Here is an 18,371-nt window from a genome sequence, read left to right on the forward strand (position 1 = left end):
AGTTTGATTTTGATTGGATCTATAAATCTAAACTCGTGACCTAATCTCTACATGAACGATTTTAATCGATTTGGTTCAATTTTAACCCAAATATATAAATGACTCAACTCAAAATTTTGGATCAATTTGGGTCAATTTGAATTTGTGGGTGACCTGCCCATGAGTTTTTGCTCCAAATTTTGCTATTTCACCTTTAAATTTACTAAGTGCACCTCCTTTTATTTTTTAAATATTTTTATTATAAAAATATCCTTTTGTATAAAATTAATAAAAACACTATTTTAGTATCCACCTCTAATTAAACCTTATTTTTACATCTTTCATTGTTATTATTTTTTGAATTCTAATCTTGCACCGTCATCTTCGTTATTCTTTAAACCATAATTTTACTTGTCATCTTAATTATTTTTTATATCCTTTACATGTATTTTCTCCACTCTCTTTTCTTCACTATGGAAAATAATATAATTTCATCATATTTTCATTCCCTACATTGAATATGAAATTTTCATCAAACTTGATATTAATATTGTGTTTTTCAGCCAATGAAAGTTAATCTAATTGGTAAGAAACAAATTCATATCTAAAAGGATGTGAAAGTTAATCTAGTTGGTAAAAAACAAATTCATATAAAAAAGGATGTGAGTTTGATTTTCATAATCAATGGAGAAATCTTCTTGCCGATAATCTATAAATACATTTTTAAGTACTAATGAGTCTTGAGATCTAAGTCATCTAAACTTTAATTTATAGAGGAAGAAAAATATTCTTATAAACAATCCATTATCTAATAATCACGTAAATACCGAGAAAATTGTCACAAAAGTTTTAGGATGGATAGTGAAATCCAGCAAGGAACTTCAAAGAATATTCCCAATATGTCTGGGTATAAACCATGAAGTACTAATCATACAGGACGTAAGCGCAATAGGAGACGAAAAAACATTCATGAGCCGGTACTTCTACAAACCTACCAAACTAAATAATAATACTATAGTTCATCTATAAAAGGGAAAAGGTTTTGGCCCGTGTCTCTATCTTTCTCGAATTTAGAAAGCGAGTGCAATCTACTACTACTGCAATTCGGGGTTCCCAAATCACAATGTGCTGTTGTTGCCTTACTACATATATTTACAGTAGTTGGTACTTAGATGAAAATTTGGACAAATTCTGGAGCATTCTTAGCAGTATTAAAAAATCATTAGCATTTTCATAATGATTAAACAAGTAAAAAGAATATAATTATTTGATCAAATAGTTTACTTCAAAAATATGTCGCAAATCTTATTAACGGAAGTGGTTAAAAGCTACTTTGGCACGAGTCTGTCAAACCATATGAAATGTTAGCAAATGGCAACAGATAGACAAAAAAAGATGCTCCTAATATGGAACCTTTCAAAGGATATCCTCAAGGAAATGACTTCAAAAAGTCAAAAACACAAATACAAGCGCACACACAACACAATCCTCTTTTATTTTAAGGAGGAAGTAACCAAATTCAGCTTCCATTCCATTGATGTGCATAAAAAGTTTGTGTAAAATCTATAGGTCTAGAGCAAATGAAAAGAGTAAAACATCATCTTAAATTGTTGACACAAATCCCCCTGGTTCAGACACAGAATATCTGCAGATGTTTCTGTCAAGTAAGCTTCTCACTATTGTAGTTTTCTTCTTCTTGCATATCTATGTGATCATTGTGCCAGGAAAATGTTTGCTAGACCTACCATTTATTCCTTCATGGTTTATGGAGCAGCAATATATAGTTATTCATATGTTTTTTGGCAATGGTTTATATCAGGGCACTCAACTATCTCCAAACCACAACGGTTCATCAGATGATTTTCCCGTGGTTTCACCAAGAATCAAACTCAGAGATGGGAGGCACCTTGCCTATATTGAGAGAGGCGTCCCCAAAGACATAGCAAAGTACAAGATCGTCATTGTGCACGGCTTTGGAAGCTCCAAAGAGATGAATTTTCTGGCACCCCAAGTAATTAATAACCTTAATTTCTCTTTGCCATATACTAGACATGATCTAATTAGCACAGCACCATTAAAAAAAATTGTATTGGCAGTCCTATCAAGAGAGAAAAATTGAAATTTTGACGGATAAGAAAGGAAACAAGTAAAATAATTTCCAAATGCTATGTATACTATACACAATTTTTTGCTGATCAAATACTTGCATGCAAATCGCAAACAAGAGATGTCTACTAGTATTTCTGTTTAGCATGATCTTCTTCTTCTTTTCTTGTGGTTGTTAAGTAAGTTGTAGTGGGTTATGAGTTTTGAATTTTAAGTATGTTTTCAATACATTTCACTAGAACAAATTTTGAAGTAGGCAGTGGCAGTGCACAATTCAAATATTCTAATTTCAAAATAAAATATGATCACATTGAATCAATTTACAGGAATTAATAGATGAGTTGGGTATATATCTTCTGCAATATGACCGGGCTGGATATGGAGAAAGTGATCCAAACCCCAAACGCTCACTGAAAAGTGAAGCACTTGACATTCAAGAGCTTGCTGATCAGCTACAATTAGGACCACAGTTTTATGTGATTGGAGTCTCAATGGGTTCATACGCTACTTGGAGTTGTCTAAAGTATTTGCCCCACAGGTAAATTACAATACTCAATGTTTTTAAGGACATATTTACTTCTTTTTTCATTTCATGTTTTTACTTTTTGTTTTCATTCAGAGATTTGTATAAGAAACACTGAAAATAACTTCTTTTTTTCTTTTTTGTGTACTTTGTTTTGGTCAGTTATGTTAAAAGACCATTTTGTGCAGGCTTGCAGGGTTGGCACTGATAGCACCAGTGATCAATTACAGGTGGCCTTCATTCCCTAAGAGACTGATAAGGGAGGACTACAGGAGGAAACTTGTCCAGTGGTGTATGTGGCTTGCAAACCACTGGCCTAGACTATTGCATTGGTGGGTCACTCAAAAGTGGCTCCCTTCAACTGCTGTCATAGAGAAGAACCCTGCATTTTTCAACAAAAGTGATGTGGATATTCTAAAGACAATTCCTGGGTTCCCTATGCTTACAAAGGTAAATTTATAGTGTTTGGTCGGAAGGGAGGAATTTTTATAAAATCCTTTGTTTGGTTAGGAATAAGGAAAAGATTCGGATTTCATGTAATAGGAGATTTATTTAAAATGGATTCAATGATTTTGAGGAGGGAATGTCACGACTTTTTTTATTTTATTTTATTAAGTTGGTGGTTACTTATATAAAATATTATTCAAATTGTTGTTCACTTATATAAAACTTAGGAAAAGTCATTATAAAAAAAAAATTAGAAAAAGTCACTATGATTTTTCTTCCTTAAAGTCATTGAAATCCATGGCCGAATTTAACACATTCAAGTAACCAACTAATCAGAATTGTTGGAAGAAGATTAAGCGACTCATATTTTATTTTAGTAAATCAAATCTAAAATTTGATATGAGATTTAAATTATTTGATCTTCATTCAAAAGTTGATTCATGACTAGATGAATGCAATGACTTTATACTTTTATTTTTCACGATCCTCTCTAATGTTAAGGAGATTTGAAGATATGACAAATGAAGTTTATGAACTACATGTTGACTAAATTATCCTAGTTGAATTTAATAGTAAATTTATTTTTATTTTTCTTTCTCTTTCTTTGTAAATCCTAGTCATTTCTCTTCTTTTTTCAACCAAAAGATGGGTCAAATGGAAATCCATTAGTTTCAATTTAAAGTCAATCCATCCTTTATATTACTTCTACATTTGGTGCATTGAGATGTGCATATTTCTGTTTAAAAAGTATAAACGGGTTTTCAACAAACATACTCAATTGTTTTATGTGAATATAGCTATGCTATGAAGGAAATGGTGATCATGGTATGCTTGTACTTACAGGACAGTTTAAGGGAAAAGGCTGTTTTTGACACTCTTCGCCATGACTGGAGGGTGGCTTTTGGAAAATGGGAATTTGACCCAATGAAGCTAAGTAATCCATTCCCTCACAATACAGGTTCGTTTCACATTTGGCATGGCTACGAAGATAAGGTTGTGCCCTCTGAACTCCAGAGATTTGTTTCAGGGAAGCTGCCCTGGATACAGTATCATGAAGTTCCAGATGGTGGCCATTTAATTATATACTATAGGGGCTTGTGTGAGGCCATTTTGAAGGCACTTTTACTTGGACAAGAAAATGTTGCATATAGATCTAAAGCACCATTATTTGAATCTTAATATGCCATGATTTCAAAATCTAATATGTATATTATTAGATTTTTTAAAGGAAACTGTCAATTGTATAAATTACATTTGTTTGGCAAATAAAAAGAATATGTGTGAATTGCATTCTGCCATGTCTTCTTAGCATGATACATAGACATGTAGTTCTAGTAAGTTTTTCTATTTTAATTAACATAACATCCTAAACAAAAAAAATACTGAAAATAAAATTAAGTATATGCATAGAGGAAGATGCCTTTTGCAAGAATATTAACTCTGCTTATGTTTGACTGGCTGGACTTATTTTTGGTTTTTCTTCTCCTTAAAAAAAAGTAGGGTCAAATAATTTTTTTTTAAATAAACATCTTATTTAGTGAGAAGAAGAGAAAAAAAAAAAAAAGGATCATGGAGCTTATAAAAATTGAAGAGCTTTCTGATAACTTATACAGAGTTTTTTAAACACTCCTCAAACCCTCCCTCAAACACGCAACCTGTTACTAACGTTTTAAATCCTTTGATAATGTCACACACGCAACCCTTGTATAGTGAGCTTGTTTGTGCGTATTTGGCGCACGTTACCGAAGCAAATATTACTTGTTTCAGTCTTTTTTGGATGAATCTGATGAGAAAAATTACCGAGATGTACGTTCTTAAATTGAAACCAGACACGCACATATAGTAGCGTCATTCATGATTGTTTCCACTTATACCACTTTTTAATATAATTTGGTATTATTAAATTCTATAAAATATTGTTTTTTTTTTTATTTTTTTAAAATGTTGAAAATTATGATTATATAATTTTGGGTCTTTTCTAACGTCACGTTAACATTTGCATCAATCGATTATGTTAGTCCACATATTAACATATTAATGTCAGATGAGTAGATGAGTGTGATAATGTTACATCATCTCTAATATTAATATGTTATGTGAACAATTTTTTTTCAAATTGATAGGACACTAACAAATGGACCTACATTGAATTTTTTTTTCAAACCCAATTAATTAATGTAATTAAAAATGGAAAAAAACATAATTACATAGTTGTAATAATTTAGGAATAAAAGATAAAATTAAGCCTATAATGAATTAATGTTTTTAATCTAGCCTGGAAACCCTTGACATTAATATATATATATATATAACTGGATAGTTGCTTAACACTGATTTACGGGCATGCATTTGAATAGATACTAGAACAACGATAATACATTAACAACTAAATAGTATTAACATTCATTTCACACTTTTTTTCTCTCTCTTTTTTTATTATATCATATTCATATAAATTTTTATTTTATCTTTTTTATAAGAATTCAATACTGATCCTAAATTTTTTATAACTCAAATACTATTCAATCAACTGTTACCGAACTAGACTCGTTGATTTCTTTCTTAATATCTATTAATAAATAAGTATCCACAAAACATTATTCATACTAAATACTTAGCCTATGTGAACCAATTTTTTTGCTTACACTACCAAAACAAAAAAGCCTATGTGAACCAAAGAGAAAAGTTCTATAACATCCCCCGGATTATAATATACCTTTTCTATTCAACTAATTGAAAAAGTGACGCTTCATTAAATAAATTTCGCTTTTTAAAATAATACTTTTTATGGACTATTAATTTTTTCTATTAAAATATTCTTAAAATAACATTACCTTTTTTTAAAAAAAGAAATCTTCATTAAATAATACTATTTTTTCTATTCACCGAAAAAGAACAAAGGCAAGAGACATTAAAAGAGCGTAGATGCTTTGACTTAAAAAAAATGTAAAGAAAAAAAAAGTTATAAACGTTTTCAGCGAAAACGGTTGATGACGCTGAACGTGTCAATGAAAAAGTAATGCTCAAGACTGAGTGAAACAAATGTTGTTTTAAATGTTACCAATGGCAGTTAAAGTGTCTGACTCTTTGCAGTGTTACCATTCCTTCCCTTCTCCTCACTCCCCCTTTCTTTCACTCTGTTGGTGTTCCTTCTTTTCTCTCTGATATTTTTCTAATTCCAATTCTTTCTCTCTGTTTCAGAATTCAGATTCTCCCTTCTGTTTTTGTTCAGGTACCCTTGCTTTTAGTTTTATTTTCCTCTTCCAAGTTCATTATGTGGTTTTGCTTATATTTCTTCCCTTAATCTTGTTCTTTCATGTGGATCACACTCAGATGCATGTTTGCATGTTGCATGCAACTGGTCATTTGGTGATACAGTCCTAGTAGAGCATCAATTACATCATCTGAATTATCTGATACACAATGAGAATTGTCTATTACATTGTCCACAGTGAAGTTTTTTTTTTATTATAGATTTAATTGCTTATCTTTCAAATTTGTATCTTACTTTTATTTTCTCTTATTCTTTCTTTAATGTTCTTTTGGGGAAAGGTGGGTTGGTTAAAAATTCATGCAGATTTGTTGAAAATTATAATCAAGTTATTGATTCGATGCACTTCAATTTCTTAAGAACTTTACATCTGAGAATTCGTGAAGTTTGCTCTGTCTTTTTTTTTCTTCATTTTTTGCAAATAATAATGGTAGTTTCTGAGACAAAAGCTGTCGCTTATGACAGGTTGTTCCAAGAATTAGCACCTTTATCGACACACATGTCTCTCCAACAACCAAATCAAGAGGTGCCATTGCAAGAACCAGAAGCCACATTTTCTCAACTAAGCAAACAAAACTCAATACTCTCACTCACCCTTGATGAGTTCTATTGCAAGAATGGAAAGAGCTTAGGATCCATGAACATGGATGAATTCCTTTCTAGCATTTGGAACTCTGATGACAACAACCAAGTTAACCCATCACTACCCACCCTTGATGAAGCTGCAAAGGGTAAAAGTGTAGTAGCAACAGAACCCACCACCATTTCCCAGCCATTATCTGTCCCTCCCCCAATTTGCAAGAAAACTGTGGATGAAATTTGGTCTCAGATCCACAAAAGCCAACCACACTACAATGAAGCTAACAATAGCCTTGCCAGGAATGAGCCACTACTCAAAAGGCAGCAAACACTTGGGGAAATGACTTTGGAGGATTTCCTAGTAAAAGCTGGGGTGGTACAAGAATCATCATCACTATTCAAGTCTTCATTACTATATCAAAATCAGATTGGTAACATTGCAAGTAATGGGCCATTGAGTGCAAGTTATAGGTTCAGGCATGTAATAGGGACAGGATCTAGTGTGTCTTGTAATGGGCTTGAAACACAAAACATGTTGGCACAGAATAACAACTTAGTTATAAAGGATGTCACTACAAATGGTGCTGTGGAGAAATGTCCAAGCTTAGGAGAATCAAGTGGGAAGGGTAATAGGAAGAGGATCATTGATGGCCCTCCTGAAGTGGTAGTAGAGAGAAGGCAGCGCAGAATGTTGAAGAATCGAGAATCGGCGGCACGTTCTCGAGCAAGAAGACAGGTTTTGTGCTCATCATAAACTAGTCTTTATTATACATCAATTTGGTATGCTTGTTAGTTATTAATCATGTAACTTAGAGTATGGTACTTCATATTTCATCTAAGCAAATTTTGTTCATTTTGTGTGCTATGTTAGTTACATGAGCTGTGTTACTTCTATCTTATATATATGCACATTTTTCAAGGTCTTTTCCCTCATGTCAAAATCTTGTAATGCAGGCATATACGGTAGAGCTTGAAGCAGAGCTGAATCTGCTAAAAGAAGAGAACGAAAAGCTCAAACAAACTCTGGTACACAATATTGAAATTGAAGATTCTTGTTCATATATTTTTTTCCTTAATGAATTATGTTTTTTTGATGTTTAACATACTTTATCTTCATTGAAATCTACTAGGCCGATGCTGAACGCAAGAGAAAACAAGAGGTTAGTGATTATGTTTCAAATGTAAGTTATTGCAGGGTTATTAAGTTAGATCACTGTGTAATTATCATGTAATTATGCAGATTTCTCAGAGAAAGCACACAACAATGGCTCAAAAGAGGACAGAAAAATTGAGGTCAATGAAGAGGCCTCTAAGCGCATCCTGGTGAACAAGCCTCAACGGCAAGGATAAAAATTAGCATACACACATGTGAAAAGAAATAACGTATCTGTATTATCTAAGATACACCTTAACCGTTTATTAAAATTTAAATTGTTAGTACATTTGGAGATATGGACAATAGAAAAAAATAAGAGAGATAAATGTTACTAATATTATTCTGCTGCATAATATTTCAAGGGTTATAAATATTAAGTATCTCAGCCAGTTAATCCCTGCTTCTATTAAAAATAATTATATTTAATTATAATTTATTTTGCTTAAATTTTATCCGTATTTATATATTTTTTGCAAATTCAAAAATAAATGAATGTGTTATTCTTATCAATCGACTACACTTGTAATGAGGCAGTGGGAATAACATTAAGGTTGTGTTTCGGTTGAACTGAAAGGCTAGAATGCTGTAACCTGCTTTATTGTGTTGTTCGGTTCTAGTGAATTGGGATGAAAATTGCTTCTTCAACCTCTATCTTTGCTTCATGCACCTAATCCAGAATGGTGCAGGAAGTAATTGAAGGTGTAGAAAGCAATTACCGTTGGTGGGTGGACTATGGACGTTTTTGTTGACTAGCGATTAAATATAGGGAGCTACCGCTATTGACACTTACAACTTTACTATTGACACTACCAATAATGTGAAATTCCTCTCCTTCCCCTCACACTTCTCCCCCAGGCCACCCCACCCTCTCTCCCCTTTCCCCCTCCATTGGTAGTGTCAAGAGGCTTTGTTTGTTTCAAAGGAGAAAAATAATGTACCAAAAAAAAAAAATTATACTATATTTCTTGAGATTTATACTTCTTACACTCTATTTTAATTCAAAAATTTATCTTTTTTTTCCTCTAAACTAAACACATCCTAAGAGTAATTTTAGTGCATGTAAACAACTTCTCTAATGTTTTATTTGGTTTAGAAGATGGAAATCCTAAGAGTAATTTTAGTGCATGTAAACAACTTCTCTAATGTTGTATTTGGTTTAGAAGATGGAAATCGAAAGGATGAAAAATAGAAGAGATTTTTTTTAATTAAAGTGTGAAAGATGTGGGTCTTGTATGAGATTCACCAAATTTCTCTTCCCCCTCGACCAAACACACCCTAAAAAAGTGGAAAGTGGTGGGTGATGATCTCTAGTGAAACAGTTAGCTGTTGCAAATCAATATTAATATTAATATATTATCCATATGAGTTAATATTGCAAAACATTTGTTTGTATGTTATTTGTCTTATTCTTCTTTTGACATGTGAATTCTTCTGGCACAATTTCTTCCTTTATACTCTCCATCGTTAATTGTTAAATTTTGAAAGTAAAAAGATTCAATGATTTTTAATTGTTAATTGGTAAAGTCTGAAAATAAAAAGGACTAATTACAACCAATGAATTTTTAATTGATAACTGTTATAGATTAGATAAATAAATTGTTATAGATTATATAAAATAAAAAGGATTAACAATCCACGATTTTTAACATTGACATTTTTTAATTGTTAATTGATATAGATTATAGATAATTGTTACCTGTTAAATTTTGAAAATAAAAAAATATTCAGTTTTTGAAATGGACTTTTTTTAATTGTTAACTGTTATAGATAAATTATAGATAAATAAATATTCGATAAGGGATTCTATCGGAACAGTCGGAGGAATAACTGAAGGAATCTCAGGGAACCGCTAGAAATGTTACTATCACTGGTGGTTGAAGGAAGACACATGAGTCCGCTCAAAGGTAAGGGATGAGTTTATCGCAATTGGGGGTTAGAATGAACATGTGTAAGGATTCTTAGAGAACTAAATTTGAGTTTATTTTGGGATGTTTATTGAATTATAATTTTTCCTTTATGATTATAAATACAATATTATTGTGTTCTATGTACCAATTGATGTCCTGATGAGAATTGATTGATAAACTTGAATGCTCTTGATGTCTTTGTGTTTAACCCATGATTTTGATTAATTAATTTTGATACAATTGTGAGAAACTATTTCAGAGGTTTTACATCTCATGTTGTGATAAAATCTTTTGTATAAATTGTTATGTTAAGGTTATGAAATGATGATTCAAACTGTGAGTATGTGATAAATTGAACATGTGACGGATGATGAAATACATGTGTATTGAGATGAGATGTGTGTATTGAGTTGTGAACTATGAATTGTGCAATCACACAATTGTAAGACCCTTTAAGGGTGACGAGTATTGTGATGGGATCCACTGTGGGAACCCGACGAGTTAAAATAATTTTGAAAACAATTGAGTAAATGTGTGTATTGAATAGTTCATAGGTAAAGTGTATACGATTTATGAGGTGTGATAACATGTTAGACTGAGATTATATCATTGTGATTGAGATTAAGTGTATGTGATAAATTGAGTATGTATATGATTGAGATATATATGTGCATTGAGGTGTTGTGTGCATTGAGTTGTGAACTATGAATTGTACAATCACACGATCATAAGTCCCTTCAAGGGCGACGAGTTAATGCTAAGTCCCTTTTAGGGCAACGAGTTGATGCTAAGTCCCTTTTAGGGTGACGAGTTGATGCTAAGTCCCTTTTTGAGCGACGAGTTAATGCTAAGTCCCTTTAAGGGCGACGAGTTAATGATAAGACCCTTAAAGGGCGACGAGTTAAAATTATTTTGAAAACAATTGAGGAGTCGTGTGTTTTGTACAGTTCATAGATAGAGTCTGTGTGCTAAAATGTTTTCTGGGTTGGACCTGAATCAGGAGGGAGAGGCCCTGACGGACTCTTTGGAGTGTAGGCCTTAGGGGTCACACGGTTTGAGTGCTCCTTTAAGCCTATGTTGATCCCATATGGTTGGAACATTCTCGCAAAACACTGTGACCCTGACTGGTCTCCCTATGATATTACCTAGTGAGAGTGACTTGACTTACTATTGTGTGGTTTGTCTTGTCATGTACTCCTAGGCGCCCGACGAGGTTTTTCACTGACATGTACCACGTTGCATATAGGCTTGAGTCTTAGCATAACTGTTGCATACGCTTGCTAATTGTTTATTATGAAATTGATGTGTTATTATGTCTTGATCGGAGTGTGTGATTCCTGTATATTATGATTGATGATTGAAAGGTGTGATTGATGGATGAAAAGTGTGATTGATGAATGACAAAGTGATGAAATAATGTGAGATATGCTAAGTAAATTGTATTTGGCTACTATATGTTGTGTTGTTTCTCTCTAGTAGTTAGAAATGTAATAACTCAATCCTGATTTGCTGTTTGTGTTTGGATTCTGTGATGATCTTGAACTTTGTGTTCGGGGAAGCAGATGAATAGGTGGATGACTATGAAGAACCTCATGCTAGAGGACACAAGAACACCACGCTCTGATAGGATGTGACTTTAGGATATAGGTTCTATATTAACTGTATGAAACTTAGATGACCTTCTTTGAGCCGAGATGACTTTATTATTTATTTGAACAAGTTTGAATATGATGTAGAAGAAAGTGAATGTGAGCCTTTTACCCATTTGAAAGACTTATATTTAAAAATGTTTTAAAAATACTTTTAATTAATATTTAAATTTTTATTCCTTTATTAATATATATGTGAAGGATAGAGGGTGTCACATCCACAATACTTCATGGAACATTGGAATAGGGACCACTTCGTATGAGATTACGTTTGGCCACAAGCCCTTTAATTTTCCAGAATACCTCTCTAGATCATCTAATCTTGATGTCGTTGACGAGATGTTAAGTAACCGGGAAGAAATATTTCACACTATTCGTAAGAAGTTGCTTAAGGCGCAGGCTATCATCAAGCACCATGCTGATGTTAAGCGTAGGGAGGTAACTTACCAACCTGGGGATTGGGTCCTCCTGAAACTTCGACCTTACCAACAAAGGTCAGTCAAAGGAGCACATGCAGTTTCCGGCAAATTGGCTATGCATTTCTACGACCCATTTCAAATCCTTGACCGTATAGGCCCTGTTGCTTATCACTTATAACTTCTAGAAGGGGCTCGAATACACCCTGTCTTTCACTACTCAATGCTCAAGCCGTTTCACGGGACACCAAACAAAGCTAATTTAGCTGATATGCCAAATCACTTCATCAATGATCAACCTCACATTACTCCCTTGGCTATTCTAGACTATCGTCGATCGTCCCCAGCCATGAATGCTCCGTGGGAGGTGTTAGTTCAATGGCACGAATTATCCCCTGATGAGATTTCTTGGGAAGACTAGGACCAGTTGCACCGGGATCATCACTTTGAGGACAAGGTGATCCTTCAAGGGCCGAAGGATGATAGCATATCAGAAGCAACACCAGAAACAAAAACTACAACATTAGAAGCAGGAGTGCAAAGAGAAAAGACTAAGAGAATGATTTCCAGGCCTTTGTACCTCAAGGATCATGTCTGAGGATGAAGGTGTTGAGTTGGCAGTGAGATTTGCTGGGTAGTGTTGTCTGCTACTAGGGAACATTCCTAACCAATTCGGTTACTGAAAGATTCCTAGAGGATCAGGAAATCACAATTATGTTAGTAGAATGCACTATATATATCTATGTAAATAACAACAAATCAATGAGAAATATAATCCTTCTTATCTTTTGGCCTTTTCTTCTTTAGCTTTCATTCTCTTCCTCTGGAGGTCCTGGCCCTCAAAGCCAGTCCTGATAGCATAGCCGTATCAGTTTTTCTTTAAATATTGGCTTTTAGAATGATAATGAAAAAATTTAGACAAAAACTACAAGAAATTTTTTTATTAGAGGTAGTCAAAGGTTGACAATTATGTATCCTTTATTTGGGTTATAAGTGTCATTTTCTAAGAGATAGTTTGTCATATCAAAGAATTGAAAGTTGATATATATAATTCTTTAACAATATTTTAATTCTTTATAGAATTATATTCACAACTAAATTATTAGATAAAATGTTTCCAATGGACTATGAATCCAAGTATAGAACTTTCCATTATACATTATCAAACGTTCATCTTTCCATTATGCATACCAAATATTTGATGTTATTTTTAATAATCAATTAAAGTTATTGTTGATATTATAGAATATATTCTTGTTATTTTCAATAATTAATAATTATAATAATTAATTTTGATGGACAGAAAAATTGGATTGAAATATATCTATATCTATATATATATATATATATATATATATATATATATATATATATATATATATATATATATATATATATATATATTTGCTTGTGACTACTTTTAATCTTTAAATTTTCTCATTTTATGTTTATATCATGGTCTCTTTGATCAATTTTTAGAAAAAATTAGGAAAGAACAATTTATCTAAAACTACATTAACATTTAAATTATTAAAGTGAAATTAAGTTTATTTAATTTGTTGTAATAATTTTAATATAAATATATTTATTACTTATCATCATGTGATTTAATTAATTTATTAAATGTTCTAATCTAAATTAGTTGTCATAAAATATTATTTTATGACTTATTTATTATCTTTTCAAATAATTATTGAAGAAATTTCTTTGCGTCAACAAATTTAAGTTTTCATTATACCATGATATTTGTATGTAAATTTATTAATATACAAATAATATATGAATATTTTTCTCTCCTTTTACATGTTGATATTATATATGTATATGTATTTATATTTTCTCATGACTACATTTCTTAATATATAAATTTTATTGCATATCATGTATAAAATCAAACTTTTGGAATGAACCTTTTTATTAAATCAAAAAGAATAATTTACACTAAACTCACGAGAAGAAATAATTTTCTTAAAAATACATTAACATTTAAATTATTAGAGTTAAATTCATATTTTTAATTTATTATCATTGTATTTTAAATATAAATCTCGACAAAAAAAAGTTTTAATATAATTATAAATTATCTTGCTTACTAACATGTAACTTAATTAACTTATTGAATATGTTATTTTATGTGGATGAACATTTTCTTATGAAATGAAACAGAGAAAATTATGAAAACATGCTTCATGCATGGTTTATAGTAAAATCATACATTATCTTAGAAACTTCAACATGAAGCTTTTATATTAAGTATTTAATTTTTTTTACATTTAAAAAAAAACATTTTTCACTATTATTACAATTTTATATTTTTTAACAGTAAAAAAAATAATTTTTTAAATCAAACTCTTGAGATGAACATCTTTTATTAAATCAAGTAGGAAAATTTACACTTAACTCATGAGAAGGAACAATTTACCTAAAATTACACTAACAATTAAATTATTAGAGTGAAATTATTTTTTAATTGTGTATACATATATTCAAAAAATAAAAATTATTTATATTTTGTTGAATTTATACACAACAATAACCAAAACAATACTCGTGGATGACATAGGTACACAAACTAATTCTTATAAATATGGGAATTTGAAATGTAAAGAGACTACCCGACCAAATCATGAAATTTTATTTTCCCTAATATGCCATATTTATTGCCTTTTCACAACTTTATTTTACTGTTTTTTGTTTTTTCTTTACCGCAAATTCGTTAGACTAGCATAACTTAGAAACCTTGGTGATACAACAGCTAGGAAGCTTTTTAGAGTGAACTAGAGATCCATTTGAGTGATAAACTACTTCCCTCAAGTCAATCGTTTAACTAAGAATCAACTATTTACTGTTTAATTACTCGTAACTGTGAATAAACTTATCGAGTGTTTATCTATCACCGAAGCTTACCTATATAGAACATGGGAAGTATAAAAAACTAATGACTAATAAGTTGCTGGTTTGAATAGTCCTAAATCTAGTCTCTTTAAGCAATATCCCGGATTCGAGTTTTGTGGATAAAAAAAAATATAATTAGAAAGAAAATTTTTATAATAATTTTGGAATTGAAAGGAATGATGTATATAAAGAGTTTTTAGTTTGGTCACTCATCAGATTGATAGCTACGGTACATAGGTATAATTGATGATTAAATCGTACAAAAATTATTAAATTTCCTCACTTTTATTGTTTATTTTTATGTGAATAATGAGAAATTTAACATCATTTAAATTCTTGACCAGCATATGGTTAATTTGGAAAATTTATAATCTTTGGTGTTAGAATTACTGCAGAAACACGAAATAAAGCTTGGAAGAAAAGCTGAAAACCTGAAGACTCTCACCCAACGAACAGAAGTCACATGGAGAAACCATATATTACGTGAAGACACGCTTAGCGTGAGTTATGCACTAAGCGCGTGATCACCGACTCACTCTTAAGTGCGGCAATCACGCTTAGTGCGAGACTCTGTAAATTTTAAGCTAAACTTCACCTATAAAAAGAGGAGGAAGTACAGGAGAAAGATACATTGAGACACAAAGCTCTACACTAAATATTCACAAAATTAGAGTCTCCCAAATAAGGGAAACAAACCTTTAAGAGTCATTCCTTCCCTGCATCTCCATTCCCATTATTATTCTTTTCTCCCATTAACCCCTTGTAATTGTAAAGTCTCTCATGACAATGAGAGACTAAACTGTTCATTGTTGGGACCCTAGCAACCAAATGCTCGTGATGTAATTTCTTTCCTATTATCTATTTAATGCTATTTTAATTTTTATTGCCTTTTTTATGTGCTTAATTTTACTGATTGTGGCCTGATCACCAATATTCATGTATTTGTTTTAGGATTTAGGCATTGGAAAATGTTTATTTTCTAAGAACTGGAAAAGAATATCTAAATGATTTATGTCTAGGGATAGAATGATATTATTTAGCCTGTTTTATGCATCTCTTTTCTAATGCAATTTATTTAGTTTATTCTTCTAAGGGATTAGGGGAAAGATTAGATAAATTAGACTCTTTCACTCGAGGGATCATGGTTAGAGTGTAAAAATTGGAATAATATTAAATAGAGAAGAATCATTAACATTACATCGAGAGTAGATTTGGTAGGCTAAGCCCCAACATATTTACATTTTAAATCAACCTTCACATCACAATCCTTTAAGTGTTTGTTTTTCTTGTTCTTGTCTGTTTTAGTGAGTAGTTTAATTTTTATGTCAATTTGCTTTTAACTTTTCATCTCTCAAATCTTTAATTCAATTTATTAATTGCTTGAAAATTGGGAATACATCAATCTAAATACAAACAAAGTCCCTATGGACTCAACACTTGAACTCCCGTTTTACTTTACTACTTGTGACAATTTGATATACTTGCTAATGAGTTAACACACATCATTGTTGCATAGATGTCCCATTAAACTTTAATGGTCCTATTATCATGTTTCTTCATAAATTTCCTTTTAGCTCCTTGATTCCTTTGGTGGCTCACATAATAGACTTAGTGACCTCCTTGATTCTTAAGTCTCATTTCTTCCTAGACTAACATATTATGCAATTCATACACACTCCATTTGTCTTTCAAGGAATTATAGTTCATTTGAAATGAGTCATACTCAATTTGTAATTAGTTTAGCATAAATTATACAAAGAAATTCTCATTCACAACCATTCCCAAGGTCTTAAGTCTTGCAGCAATGTTTGTCATATCAATGGCAGGCTCATACATAGTACCTGAATCATTAAACTTCATCATGGTCAATGGACTCATTAATGTCCTAGTAAGAGACTTGTAAGCTATTTGGGAGCACTTTCCCGCTAACCCCCATAAATTCTTTAGCACTGTCGGTCACGGGGAGAGTTATTTTAATGTTGTTTGTGATAGTCATTCTCATGAACATTAGGTTCAGTTTGTTAGATCTTTTTCCAAGTTTTGTAATGGCTTTCAATTCACTGCTACTAGAGTTAGTAATAGTAGCAAAGTTCTCTACTGAAATATAAATAATCACATTAGAAGGGAGGATTGAATGCGTTAATAAAGGATAATAACTTTTCGCAAATAAAGACTTCTATCATAAGCTTAGAAAAATAGATGCAATGAAGTCATCCACTAATAAGAAAAACAAGTTTGATGAAAACCAAGTTTGGTTGTCTAGTAATAATAAAACAATATTTTCTCAAAGGTTTTTCAGGTAAACACTTGATAGGAAAAAGGTGTCAAGATAAGCTTAAAAGAATATTCAATAAAACCACTTAAGAGAGACGTATAAACACTTGATTTATATTGGTTCACTCAACCAAAGTTACATTCAGTTCTCCTTTATGCAACTATAAAAGGATTATACTTATCAAAACTTTGATTACAGATAAGTATTATGTCTTATCATTCCTGACTATACAAGTATTCTTTTTGTCATTCCTAACACACCCTTAGACTTCCCTTGAATCTAAGACCAACTAAGTATTGTTTAACACTAAGTTACTCCTGATTTTCACAAACAAAAGTTTGAATGAATATAATGATTCAACAACACTTAAAGAGTGAATAAACAATTAAACTCAAATACAAATAACTTTGCTTAGAAAAGAGTAATGAAAATTAAGTGTTGAGTATATCATCCACTTCAATGTGCAAAGTTTCGCTTTAGAGAACTTATATATTTTTTTTTCACTTGATTATTTTTCTATTGTTGATTCTAAAGAAGAGTCACATTTTATAAACTTCAATGAAAAATCTGTTACGAGATTAGTGTTGAGTCTTGGTATGTTTGTTGTCTCACAACTGGAGGCAAAGCACGTGGCACACTCTAAATGACGAGGATAGGAATAAAAGTACAAACAATTACATGTGCTCCTCTTCCACAACAAAAGTGATTTTGAGGAATATTTTGCAAAACCCTTCTATTTTGTTCTTTCCATAAATTTCAAATGTTAACAATTCAAATAGAGAGAGGCAATATTGCAATTCAAAAAGCGAGATCGTGAACTTTCCTTTGTGGCTAACATAGACCTTTAGTACCTTGTTGGATATCACTTGTGAGAATATAAAATAAGTGTATAAAAAATTTAAAGTCCAATGGTTGTAACAAAGGACAACTCGTGAAGACATTGGTTTTTACAATAAGTGGACATGTTTGATTTGATAACGTGTGGGACACTGAGTATATCTTTATAAAATTATTTTCCGTTTTAAGTATGGATGCAACTTAAGGTTGTAGATGTTGATATAAAGACGCGTAAGCTCTTTTACAAAGTTGGTCTTACGTACTCAACAACAAATCATAAGATCGTCCATAATTTATACTTTTGTAAACATCAAAATCTAAGGTATGGTAG

At 31.5% G+C, this 18,371-nt stretch overlaps 2 protein-coding genes across 2 annotated transcripts; both read left to right on the plus strand.

The window, feature by feature from the left end:
- The first annotated feature begins 1,233 nt into the window (after nt 1–1,233).
- On the plus strand, nt 1,234–4,348 carry LOC114379392. The gene is made up of 5 exons (XM_028338034.1): nt 1,234–1,643; nt 1,799–1,990; nt 2,412–2,623; nt 2,797–3,058; nt 3,899–4,348. Exons 1-5 carry the CDS (start codon nt 1,560–1,562, stop codon nt 4,232–4,234), a joined length of 1,086 nt encoding a protein of 361 aa, XP_028193835.1. The 5' UTR covers nt 1,234–1,559; the 3' UTR covers nt 4,235–4,348.
- A 1,749-nt stretch (nt 4,349–6,097) lies between these two features.
- LOC114379426 (ABSCISIC ACID-INSENSITIVE 5-like protein 1) lies at nt 6,098–8,414 on the plus strand. Its single transcript, XM_028338077.1, has 5 exons — nt 6,098–6,287; nt 6,792–7,641; nt 7,860–7,931; nt 8,036–8,065; nt 8,146–8,414. Exons 2-5 carry the CDS (start codon nt 6,826–6,828, stop codon nt 8,230–8,232), a joined length of 1,005 nt encoding a protein of 334 aa, XP_028193878.1. The 5' UTR covers nt 6,098–6,287; nt 6,792–6,825; the 3' UTR covers nt 8,233–8,414.
- The last annotated feature ends 9,957 nt before the right edge of the window (nt 8,415–18,371 follow it).

The sequence above is a fragment of the Glycine soja genome, chromosome 12 (genome assembly GCF_004193775.1).
Source record: "Glycine soja cultivar W05 chromosome 12, ASM419377v2, whole genome shotgun sequence".
Classification (NCBI taxonomy): domain Eukaryota; kingdom Viridiplantae; phylum Streptophyta; class Magnoliopsida; order Fabales; family Fabaceae; genus Glycine; species Glycine soja.

Bases quoted from the DNA above. Each gene is read 5' to 3' on its own strand.
- LOC114379392 (XM_028338034.1), top strand. From the start codon at position 1,560: ATGAAAAGAGTAAAACATCATCTTAAATTGTTGACACAAATCCCCCTG. The intron at 1,991-2,411 runs GTAATTAATAAC...ATCAATTTACAG, and splicing joins TGAATTTTCTGGCACCCCAA to GAATTAATAGATGAGTTGGG. The intron at 3,059-3,898 runs GTAAATTTATAG...TTGTACTTACAG, and splicing joins GGTTCCCTATGCTTACAAAG to GACAGTTTAAGGGAAAAGGC.
- LOC114379426 (XM_028338077.1), top strand. From the start codon at position 6,826: ATGTCTCTCCAACAACCAAATCAAGAGGTGCCATTGCAAGAACCAGAA. The intron at 7,642-7,859 runs GTTTTGTGCTCA...CTTGTAATGCAG, and splicing joins GTTCTCGAGCAAGAAGACAG to GCATATACGGTAGAGCTTGA. The intron at 7,932-8,035 runs GTACACAATATT...GAAATCTACTAG, and splicing joins AAAAGCTCAAACAAACTCTG to GCCGATGCTGAACGCAAGAG.